General features: G+C 37.8%; 2 protein-coding genes across 3 annotated transcripts in view; one reads left to right on the forward strand and one right to left on the reverse strand.

Annotated features, from left to right (window-relative positions):
- LOC144657331 (uncharacterized) overlaps positions 1-12,041 on the forward strand; it is a 59,111-nt gene that overhangs the window by 40,266 nt on the left and 6,804 nt on the right. The window lies entirely within an intron of this gene.
- Positions 1-12,041, reverse strand: part of LOC144657317 (uncharacterized) — a 67,833-nt gene that overhangs the window by 17,097 nt on the left and 38,695 nt on the right. For both annotated transcript variants that reach the window (XM_078517654.1, XM_078517653.1), the window contains exons 8-26: positions 11,441-11,502; positions 11,118-11,192; positions 10,872-10,979; positions 10,468-10,564; positions 9,707-9,818; positions 9,305-9,459; positions 8,797-9,101; positions 7,778-7,877; positions 7,061-7,111; positions 6,716-6,850; positions 6,359-6,439; positions 6,007-6,086; positions 4,895-4,987; positions 4,014-4,108; positions 3,782-3,900; positions 3,401-3,439; positions 3,129-3,200; positions 1,233-1,298; positions 484-552 (exon numbers count right to left, since the gene is read on the reverse strand). In XM_078517654.1, the coding sequence (XP_078373780.1) occupies positions 484-552; positions 1,233-1,298; positions 3,129-3,200; positions 3,401-3,439; positions 3,782-3,900; positions 4,014-4,108; positions 4,895-4,987; positions 6,007-6,086; positions 6,359-6,439; positions 6,716-6,850; positions 7,061-7,111; positions 7,778-7,877; positions 8,797-9,101; positions 9,305-9,459; positions 9,707-9,818; positions 10,468-10,564; positions 10,872-10,979; positions 11,118-11,192; positions 11,441-11,502 (1,914 nt within the window). The remainder of the gene's footprint in view (positions 1-483; positions 553-1,232; positions 1,299-3,128; positions 3,201-3,400; positions 3,440-3,781; positions 3,901-4,013; positions 4,109-4,894; positions 4,988-6,006; positions 6,087-6,358; positions 6,440-6,715; positions 6,851-7,060; positions 7,112-7,777; positions 7,878-8,796; positions 9,102-9,304; positions 9,460-9,706; positions 9,819-10,467; positions 10,565-10,871; positions 10,980-11,117; positions 11,193-11,440; positions 11,503-12,041) is intronic.

The following is a 12,041-nucleotide window of genomic DNA, read 5'->3' on the forward strand; positions in this document are numbered from 1 at the left end:
GTAATGAACAGTCATTGACAAAGTGTGACACATTGTCAATTTACGCCCTTTTATTGTTATATGGACCAATTTCTCCTTTGCCCCACCTCCAACCCCCTCCCCCAATCAATGTTGTAGTTTGTTCTAGGAGTCTTTGCTACCATACAAATTGGAGGGGAAGGGTATTTAGAGACAGTATGAAATAAATAATAGTTAAATGTATAAAAAAAGAGGACAAATGTGTCAACTACTTTTGTCAAAGATTATAGCATCCCATCCAGAGGGAGTGGCAATACTCCTAGTCACTTCATGCCACAGAAACCGCAGTTAAGCATTGAGAGTCATCAGCCAGCTGGGTTTAAAAGGCTTTACATGAGGGACTTTAAACTGCACACCTTTCATTGTAACATGTTTCAAAATACATTCATTTTCACAAAGAACTTTTTACAGCTGGGAAGTTACACATAAATTACAATGTTTAATTTTTTAGTCAACCAAACTAACCTGTAAGTTTGCGATGCATTTGGGATCATTGATGTGTTTTTCCCCACCTTCACGCCAATGATACTCACCCTAAAAACAAAGCAATCACAATTATTAACCTCAGCCAAGTAATGTACAGCAGACTGTATACCAAGGTCCCATAAGCTGTGTTACAGCTTATAGGACTTTCCAAACAATGTTTTCCAAACTGAACAATGTCTTTACAACCAGTACTATGAGACTTAAATGCGTTAATAATAAATTGTTGTTGACAATACAGTAGAACCCCGGTAACTCGAACTCGGATAACTTGGAAAACTCCGCTATTAATATAAACTCAAGCAAACACCCATTCCCTCCGATTTGACCCTAATTTTCAGTCATTTTTAGTCTGTTAACTCGAACTCGGATGAACCCTGCTAACTCGAACTAAATGTTTCCCTTGATCAAAATTAGGGTCAAATTTACTCTGATAACTCGAATTGTGGTTCTTGCAACTTGCCACGGTTGCTCATTGATTAGAGCAACAACCAGATCACATCTTGCACAGCCATTTTCCACTCTTATCATAAGAATGTATGATCGTGTTAGAGTTTCTGACGAGATAAGTTTATTAACATGGCAAATTAAATTTTCAATCAACCCTGACAACTCGAACTGTTTTTTGTTTCCCTTCAGAGTTCGAGTTACCGGGGTTCTACTGTAATTTAAAATCAGTCTTCTCAACAACATTTTCCAATTTCAGGAAACACTGGCTTTATCCACCTTACCTTGTTGTTTACCAAAACATTGTCACAGTCACGATCAGAAAATGCCACACTGTGTTTATTCAGAGCCTGCAACACACAGAAAGAGGAAATTAAAAAATAATTTTAAAATCACTCCTGAGAGTTTAATTTCTGTCACTTTTCTTGAAAACATTTATTAAACCAAATCTATGTTACAACACTTGCCACCTTTTTTTAATTTGATTGTAATTTATTTCCTCAGAATTTTTTTCTTAGTTCTTTCTCCACACATCAATCCATTATTATTATTTATTTACTCTGAGCTCCAGTACTACGTGACTGCGTGATGCAGTTAAATATGTGTGTTCGTTGACATAATGTGATTTGCGCGATGCAGTCGTTGTGTCACCCACAAATGACCACTGCTCACCATTAATTAGAGTTCTCAGTAGCTCAGTGATTAGAGCGTCTGACTAGTGTACGGAAAGTCGTGGGTTCGAGTCACATCTGTGAACTCAGAATTTTTTTCTGAATTTCTCCACACATCAATCCATTATTATTATTTATTTACTCTGACAGTACTACGTGACTGCGTGATGCAGTTAAATGTGTGTGTTCATTGACATAATGTGATTTGTGCGATGCAGTCGTTGTGTCACCCACAAATGACCACTGCTCACCATTAGAGTTCTCAGTAGCTCAGTGGTTAGAGCGTCCGACTAGTGTACGGAAGGTGGTGGGTTCGAGTCCCATCTGTGAACTCAGAATTTTTTTCTGAGTTCTTTCTCCACACAACAATCCATTATTACAATTTATTTCCTGCAGACTTTAACCGACCATACCACATTAGCCAGTAATCAAAGTCTCTTCGAGATATCGACGTTTTTGCATGAAGTATGAGTCGAAGGTTTATCCTGTGCATTGTTCTTCGAACTTATCATTACAGTTTCTTTGTAGTTTAATTTAACAATTTCCTATCTTCGCGGAGGAAATGCAGCCATATAATTTTGTCAAAAATGGCTCGTTCGCGCCGGGTATTTATACACATATTCCTTAACATTACACAAATAAACAGTGCAAATTTCAGCGAGATCTGACAATTCTATACTTTAAAACTGCAAGGACCTTTCGAGGCAGTCGATTACGGAAATGAAACAGCAAAATATGCGTTCGACGCTTTGTTTTTGCGACGCTATATTTGAATTGTTATAGGTAGACCGCCGTTCAATGTGTTCAAGGCCGTATCGTTACGATTGCTCCATGAAAAAGCACGAAAAAAAATACGGATATTTCCGACTACTGTCGGAGAAAACATTGCGTAAACAAATCGTTACACTCAAGCTGCGTTTTGTCTAGGCTCGGCGAGGGTCGGATATCAAGACCCAGGATTAAACAAAAGCCACATATACAGTGAATGCTTTCGAATTATATTTGAAGATGAAATACGAAAGAATTTTGCTGTCTTTGACTGAAATTCCACTCGAACTGCGTAGATACGATCGCATGTTGTAAAGCCGATTCATGCAACATTGCTCTCAACGCGATGTAAGTGCTAGTGATTATTTATTCGTGTTTTAGTTACGCAATCCATTGTTTGTGCGACGCTTTTTATAGATCGCCTTTCAGACACACGTGCGTTGAGATAAGAAAGCTGACATGTCACTTTTAAAATTGTTATATAACGTTTGTAAATGTGACAAGTCACGTTTTTTCCATGAAATCGCAAGTGATCACCCACAGCGGAAAGTAATCCCTTGAGAAATTAAAACAGTCCCTTGAGAAATTAAAAAAGTCCCTTGAGAGTTTACAAATATGTGGTTCCAAATTTTGTCTACTAACCCCTATTCTACCATTTTTGCTTGTAAACAAGCAAAAACGTCGAAAAAAAGGTCAAAACTGGACAACTTGAATGTCACTAAGTGTACTGTAAGTACATACCTCTTGGGCTAAAAGTTCAAACGTTACTCCACTCAGTCGGGATGCTGTTCCCACAAAACACTTATCTATCACCTACAAGGAAATTAATACTGCATAACTGATATTTCAAGGCACAAATTATAGGTAGTTTTCTCCAAACACCGGTATTTAGCAACAGGCTGAAAAGTACGCTGCAATATAATGCAGCTAGCATTGACAGAAATTCCCTTTAATACTATCATATATTTATAGTAAAAAGAACTTAAATAAATGCATCAACTATCTTTCATTACCTCTTCTGCAAGCCCAACAGCTTCAAATATTTGAGCTCCCTGCAAAATAATAATTTACAAAAAAAAAAACAATCAATAACATTAATGATACTGGACTGAAACAGGACATAATTTTTACCACTGTCGAACTATGCTCACGTTGAGTTTCCAGGGGTTTAACAAAATTTTCAAGAAAAAAGCAGCTGGATTGAGTAGAGTAACTGACTACTTGAAAGAATCTTTTGTTAAAAAAGTAGCCAACTTCTCTGAGTGAACTAGAGGGAATTAACCAGGCTTTCATCAGCCATTGGTGCTTTATTTTTATTTTATGTCAGGCTTACTTCAGTCTTTATGACCATCACTTGACTAATATTTTGAAATCTTCCGGCAACAGATAGGTACCTTGTAACTGTGCAGAGTAGATATCCCCATTTTTGCCATGACCTTGGCAATACCTTTTTTCACAGCAGCAGTGTAGTTTTCAACTATGTCTTTGTCTGATAGAGGAGGGTCCAACAAGCCTAGGAGAATTTTGGAAATCCTTTATTTACCTTTTTTGTAAATAAAAATTTGATGAACAGTAAAATTACTGAAATTGCAAACTTTGAACTCTGATGATTGTATGATAACGTACCTTGGTCTCGCTGATTTGCAACAGTCTCAAAAACTAAGTATGGGCAAATGGCATCTGCTCCATAACCCAACAGAACACAAAAGTGATGAATTTCTCTGAAAGAAGAAACAAACAAACAAATTTAGTATACTGTTGATGGTAAAAGGTATGTAAGAGTAGTTAAGTTAATCTAAAGTGTTAAGACATTGTGAAATGGTATATTATGGGCTAACAATTTTCATACTAAAGAAATTCTACCTTATTATAAGAAATTAACCCTTCATGAAATTAAAGCGAATTTTTGAAATAATTATGTGTTAATGCCATGAAGCGTTAATTTTTGTTAAGGTTAATTTCCGCGCCGTCAATTAAGTGGAGCGTTAATTTCCACAACCTTTTTTTAATTTCCTTTATTTTGGCCCCAATTTCTCGATACAGTCCAGACGTTCTAATCTCCTAAGCACCATTACGTTCATGGTCTGTCCCCTAAGAATCGGGGTGGAAATCTACCAGTATTACTGAAACTGTGAAGAATGCTCGAAGCAGTCAGATTCCCTCGCTTAACCCATACGTTTGGCTAAAGTATCACGAACATTGTTTCCGTCTCAGATTGTACGCCTAGTGTTGAAATAAACTTGTTCCTGTTGTCTCAACAAGTGTTTCCTTCATTTTGAAATGTTATCGTCTCTTTCGCGTTAATTCCTTTACTGGGAATTATTTTTCCTTCTATTCAATTCGCGTTAATTTAAGTCGCGTTAATTTCAAATACCTCAATTAACTGCACAAGCATTAATTTCCTATAATAAGGTAGTTAAAGAAAAAGGGCAAAGCCTACGTGAATTTTCAAGGTAAACAAACTTCCAGAACATTTAGAGGGGTTTACATTTTAAATAATTCCCTACCTCACTTCAGCTGACTCGACAATCAGTCCAACCTGTGACCTTTGCTTCATTCTGATCAGGTGATGATGGACAGCACCTAATGACAGTAGTGAGCTACAACAAAATAGGTGTTAATAATTTAGTGATGATTTCGAGGGATTTATTCTAGAAAAGTCTTGTCTATATTATTTCTTCCTCCCCAATAAAATTTAAAGGCAAAATTTAAGTATTGCTTAATTAATTGCTTAAATATTAATTATATCCAGGGCTGTGCTCTAAGGGTGCCCGGGTGCCTCAGGCGACTAACTTTGTTTTGGGCGACCAGATATCTTATTTCTTTCTTAAGCATGCCGGCACCCTAGGCCTGGATCTCAAGTTTGGAACCTTTGGGCTCCTTGTGATTTTTCTTAGAGCACAGTCTTGATATCACATGCGGTGTGTGGCAGTAGGCAGGGGGTTCTGATTTCTCCCCTTCCTGTACCTTTTACTACTGCCTCATGCCCTTTCAGGGTTGTCAGTTGGGGGTTGAGTAGCAGGTTCCATCCAAAAAGTAGGGGGCTACGAAACACTCAGAACTTGCTAACACACACTCAGAACTGACCCACTAATATTCCGAGTAACTGGCGCAGTATTCGGAAAAGATGGTGAAATGCGCCGGTTGCCGGCTTATTTTGACAACCCTGCCTTTCCTCAGTGGTCCCCAACTCTTTGTACTATTTCTATTGCAAAATACTACAACGTTGCAAAATTTTTCAATCTTAACTTCTCTCTGTTCCTGCCACCCTAGAAATCCTGCTTCCTGCCATCTCATCTCCCACCTTTGGTAGAGTCTCCCAACCCCTATCCTCGTGGACTCTCACCCTCCTGTCCCCATCCACATCTGTCCTACATCTTACCTTTAGTATTTTTATAATGGTATATTTCTGGTGAATTTACCTGGTTTAAATAAAGTTACTACCCACCTACCTACTCATACCTCAAATCATTTGCCCATAGGCTAGTGACTCTCTTAATGTTGAAGTCCATGTCGACAAAACTAACTTCAGGGATTACAGTTAGGCATATAATTATACATATATATCAGTCTCAACCAGCATGTAGCTATTGGGCATTTAGAAGAAACAAAACTTCACCTCATAGGAACATGGTTTCTTCCAGCAGCTCTGTCAGTTAACACAATAAATGCACACCCATTCTCTACAGCTTCAGAGGCCTGCAACAAAGAGGAGAAAGCATGATTCCTCTCCAGTTCAGTTTATCTTTCTGTACCACCCTTTTGGCATGCAGCAGCTTACATGCAAGTTAGAACTCAATCTGATATTAACAACTAATCAGTCAACATTAATAATAAGTAACCTAGTTGTTTTATTAGTAGTTTACATGCTTTTAAACCTTGTATTTTTATTATTTTGGCCCCACAACTTAAAATTTCATCTTACAGGGCTTTTTCATGGTAATTTTGCAATTACTGTATATTCAACTCACCTCTTTGCAAATTCTATCAATTGAAGGAACAAGACCATTAACTCCCTCTTCTACTGGATACACCATGTCAATAGTCTGACACTAAAACAATAAGATGAGCAAAGTTCAACAACTTTTTTTTGTATCGACAACTTTTTATTGATGCGTCAGAGCAATTCTAGCCGAGAGTGAAACACTCTCTACTAATAGGGGATGCATAAAATAAATAAAAATAATAATAATAAAAACACTTAAAATTGATATTTACAATAAAAACAGACTAAAATTTAACTTTACGCTATTTACAAATAAGTTAGAACACATCGTCGTTCCTTTAGGTTCAAATGACACACTAAAGATTCATCAGTTCATGCATACTTTGCACCAAGATAGACAGCTTCCTTTGATGGCCTCCACATCTGCGCACGACAGGATTGGGTGATCCAAGTACACACGGTGACACTCAGCCACATCAGGCTCAAGAAGGTTTGGCTCTGGACCAACAGGGCATGCCTTAGAATTGAAGGAAACAACACATTTTTAACTTTAATCATTGCTGGTTGAAATGTGTTTAGTTCAGACTCGGTGCACTGTTTTGATGATTTTACACTTGGATTGATTCGCTGCTTCTGATTAAAAAGATTTTATTTTTTCTCCATCTCTATAAAAATTCATCAATCTATAGTCAAGAATTAAAGTTTGACTAGAAAGATAGGAACTTACCAGAGACATGACAATTTTCTCCCGGATTGGATCAATGGGAGGATTTGTCACCTAAAAAAGGGAAATAAACACAGATTCATACAACAATAAGGCCAGCTGTCCAGGTTATTTCATGATGCATTTTAATGCCGTAGTTAATGATTTAGTTATGAGAATTGCAATATTCTATTAAGTGTGAATAAGACACAAGTGCTAGTCATTTATTTATTTATTAAGGGAGGCAGGGTTGGCCGAGTCGTTAGAGCACTAGACTTGAAATCTGGAGGTCCCAGGATAAAGTGCCTTTCTAACCACCAGCTGGTGTTGTTCTCGGTGATACCACAGAAGTTCAACTCCTTGGCTATGCTTGATCATGTAAATAGCCAACTGGTCTGCTTCCTGCCAGTTATGTTTATTTACAATATTTGTTTCAGGTGTTGTTACATGAGGGTAGCAAAGGGGGTGTTGCCATCCCGCTTCCCACACAAATTTTAACCAAATTTCACGTGCCACGTATACTTGAAAAAGGCAGAATTCACGAATCACATTCGTCACGGTCTAATTTTTACCCTATTTTCACGCGTCACAATCTAATGTAAACCCTTTGCTACCCTCTTACAATGGCCTTGAAAAGCTCCATTGAGAAAGTGGTCAATTAAGATATTCTTTTAAATTTAAATTTCCAGGAGAACATACATGTCAACAGAGCATAATAATCACATGACTAGTAGTTTATACCTGTGCAAAAAGTTGCTTGAAGTAGTCAAACACTAACTGTGGGTGCATTGTCAGGCAGGACAGGGGTGCATCATTTCCCATGGAGCCAAGAGCCTCCTTCCTAAAGAGGAACATGGAATAGTTCAGAAATCTTAAGTCAGCACATTATGCCGCAAGTGGTCCACATGCTTGGTTTCTGTAACTATAATAGCATGAAGCAACTCTATAAAGGATGAGAATTGATGAGAGTTGACTCTCATAAGAGTTTTGCCAACTCTCATCAACTGTCATCAACCCAGGCCAAGCAAGATCTTGAAAACTTTCATAAAAAAAAATTGAACATCTTCAAAGTCAATGAAAGCCTATGAGAGTAGATGAGAGTGCATGAGAGTTTCAGACCAAATGAGAGCGAGATTAACTCTCATCAACTCTCATCCTTGTTTGGCCCTGGTGTAGCACTACTTGTGGTGCAGGGCTCGACACTAACAGTGGTCAACTGGACATTGGCCAGTAAAAATCATGCCTTGGCCTGTAAAAGTTTGGAAACACAGGCCATTTTGGCCTGAAGAAACTCTTGACTTCAGCTCTGACAGAGCTGTGCAACCACCAGTCAATTCATGAACTCTGAGACTTTCAGACTGAAATAACCAGAGTTCATGGGTTGACTCATAAGGGAAAGGCAAGTTATTCAACCATTACTTTAGCTCAATTGTAGTTAACCTTTGCTTGTTATTTTGAGTTGCTCCTGCACCTGGCCAGTACAACTTGCATTTTGTCCAGTGAAAATCTGAATGCACTGGACAATGGACCAGTACACCAAAAAGTTAATTTCGAGCCCTGTGGTGTCTACCAGTACTTCTGCTGGAGGGCATGCTAGTCTAGCTCAACAATGGATATCGAATGTTCAAAAAATAGAGCGCCACTAACACTTAAACCATTATCAGTACCAGAGCTGGGATTTTTAGTTATCTCAAATTATAGTTTGTGGATTGTCCTCATCTCCCACCCTACTATAAATAAAAGCTCGTAATTAAACTAACTTGTTTTTAACCATGGGCAAAATCAGTAAGTTCAGATCTTCCAGAGAATATCCAAACATTGGTAGCCTTGTATCCCTGTGGATTAACTCGTTCTGTGATGGACACTGAATCAAAGGTAATGCATCTGATGAAAGGTTCTTAGAAGCTTGATATCCTTGGTGGATTTCCTTCAATGTCTTGACACTTTTTTTGAGCAGCTCACTGCAGGGCCGCAGACTGGCCATTCCATGTTTGAGTTCATGATCCTCAACCACAGAACCCAACGCTGTGTCCACAAGAAGCATTCTTCCTGGTCGTAAACGACCCTATGATGAAGAAGGAAATCAATATTAGACGAAAAAAGTGGCATTTCTCATAAATATTAAATGTTGCCTGGTAAATCAGCCATATTTAATAATTTGCGCATCTTGAAGACCTAATTTTCTAATGACAATGGAATTTAAAGAACAGTAAAAAATAGCGATAACTTAATTTGTATGTCGTGGTAAATCAGTTAATTGAGTTTTACCTTTTGCACAATCTCTTCATCAGGGAAAGTGCTGACTCCTACTTCGCTTGCCATTACCATGAAACCTTGTTTGATCACATAGTATCGTGATGGACGCAGACCGTTCCTGTCCAGAATGGCTCCAATATAACGCCCATCAGAGAATGTGAACAAAGCTGTCAGAGACAAATAAAGTATACAGCCCATTACTAATAATTATCACACAACTTACAAACCCTATTCGGCTGGGAGCTACCAGATTTATCAATCAACTTAACAATGGTTAACTGCATACACAAATAACTGACTAATAAATTATTTTCAGGAGAAATAATCAAATTTCTGCAAATAATCGAACTTCCTTCAAATTTATGTTTTATCGACAAATGACAAATTATTACTAAAGACCTTTATATTACATACCAGGGCCATCCCATGCCTCCATTGTACAGGAAATCCAGCGGTAAAAATCTTGCTTTTCCATGTTCATCAGACTGTTTCCTTGCCATGCTTCTGGAACCATTGTCATTATGGCCTTATTTCAGACAGTTCAAAAAAAGAACACAATTACATACAGTACAGAGAAGACTGGTATAAATTAACAGGCATTCTGCTTAAGAGGAGGTGTTTATTAGATAAAAGTACTCCCTGGCATGAGGTCACCCCCCGGTATACTGAGCCACCTTGGAAAAAAACCTTTTTTTACATTTCTTTAAATAGCAGCGAACAGTTCCCATGGAAAATCAACAAGTGGCTTCAGGGCCAGACACGTCACCTGCCTTGAAGGTAGGGTTACTGTGAGGGTTAGGGCACATTTTTCCACAAACACATTTTGCTTCTGTCAATCTTTTGAATCACCTACCAGGGACAGTTGGGACATAAGGGAGCATGCACAAAACCCTGAGGGTCAATTTTTGTTTTGGTCAGCAGGGAAAACTTTTTTCATATAAAACACTCAGTAAAGGATGGGGCTTCGGAGAAGATGACCCACCTACCAGAAGGGACAACTGATCTCCATATAAACATGCCCAGCCTAAAAGTTTGATTACTGAGTAAACATGTATTTGTATTACAGATGTGAGTTTTAAATGATTTCAGTTAAGTTTTTTATGAGCATAGGAGCTTTAGAAGTAGACACCTTCAGAGATGGAAAGAATTTTGGGTGGGCTGTAGAAAAAAATTACCTCTGGAAGTGATCGGCCCCCTGCCATAACAAGAAGTTCCAGCACATTATCAACACATCCAGAATCTGACAGGTCTGCTTCTATAACTGGAAATAACCTGGTGAAATTAAAAAGAAAAAAATTAGCAGTATGTTTTAAGCTCTCTCAAGTTGCATTTACACGGCAGAAAAATTTGGGTACGGACCCGTCACAAAAATGGACTGGACCTGTCCACTTTTGTAGAGAAACAGTTAAATCAAAACAGGGCCATAGCCGCCTATGGCCCCATTTTGATTTGACTGTTTCTCTACAAAAGTGGTCAGGCCGGACCATTTTTGTGACAAGTCCATACCCAAATTTTTCTGCTGTGTAAACGCGCCTTCAGACTCACTTTATTTTATCTTATTTGCAGTTAGAAAACTCACTTTTGTGTGTTACTGCCGTAGTATTTGCTGAACATGGTTCCCTCTCTTGTGTTCATGTTGTTGATGTTTCCTCTTATTGTGTTGATCTCTCCATTGTGGGCCAGATATCTGAAGCAACAGGAAAGTGAATTAATGTTGATATTGCAAATACACTCATAAATCAAGAACAGATTAAAAGACAACCTGGCATGATTTGAGAAAATACGGTACTAAAAAAAACCACCTCTTTCAATTACAGAATTTTACCTGTTTGGATGAGCTCTCTCCCAGCTTGGAAATGTGTTTGTTGAAAATCTGCCGTGAACCAATGCAAAATGGGTCCTGTACCAAGATATCAAACAATATGCATTGTTAAGAAAAAAGATGGTTGTTAAAAAATAATATTATTAAATATACATTTTATCTTTTCTTCTTTACATTTTAATTTGCACTAGGAAGACACTGCCCATTTTTAAGAAGTTTTTACCAACCTAATATATTAATTTGAACAAAAATACCATTTAGTTATAATACATGTTATGTGACATATGGTGTGGTCCACAATTTCATAGGTCGAAATATTTTCTCACCAGTAATCCTCAGATTGTAGATCAGGAAAGAATCCTTGAAGCTGAACTGGTTTTAACATTCCCTGGGGTCAAGAAATAAAAAAAGCAAAACAACAGTCATGAACTCCTAATAAGCTGATAAGTTCTGATAAGCTTTAAAAATAGTTTAAAAAGAAATTACAGTCATCTCTCGGACACCTGGTGATGGTCCCTGCCGTTTTTCAGTCATTTCACTGTAACAAAACTCTCTGTAAGACGGACACCTCTCTAAGATGGACAACAGACACTTTGAAACCGCCAACGGACACGCACAAAAAGTTATTTTCTTAGTGGATAATACTTCAAAACTTGGTATCGACATATAGCATATTAAGTCAGTGCCTTTAGAGTACCAAACTTATCAAAAACAATTCACTGTAATGTGTTACTTGTCTGCGTAAGTGTATAAGCACCAAAGAGGTAGTTTTCTACTTACAGTATTACCGTTTGTAATGAACAAACGAGTTGAATTTCTGATATTATTTTTGTTTCACTTTATAAGTTTTGCTAAAGTAAGAGACGTGTATTCGTTGTGCATAGCCGTTTAGCTTCATCTTCTCAAAACTTCTGGTGTCATGTTACC

Source organism: Oculina patagonica, chromosome 6 (genome assembly GCF_052425735.1).
Source record: "Oculina patagonica isolate OP01 chromosome 6, crgOcupat, whole genome shotgun sequence".
Lineage (NCBI taxonomy): Eukaryota > Metazoa > Cnidaria > Anthozoa > Scleractinia > Oculinidae > Oculina > Oculina patagonica.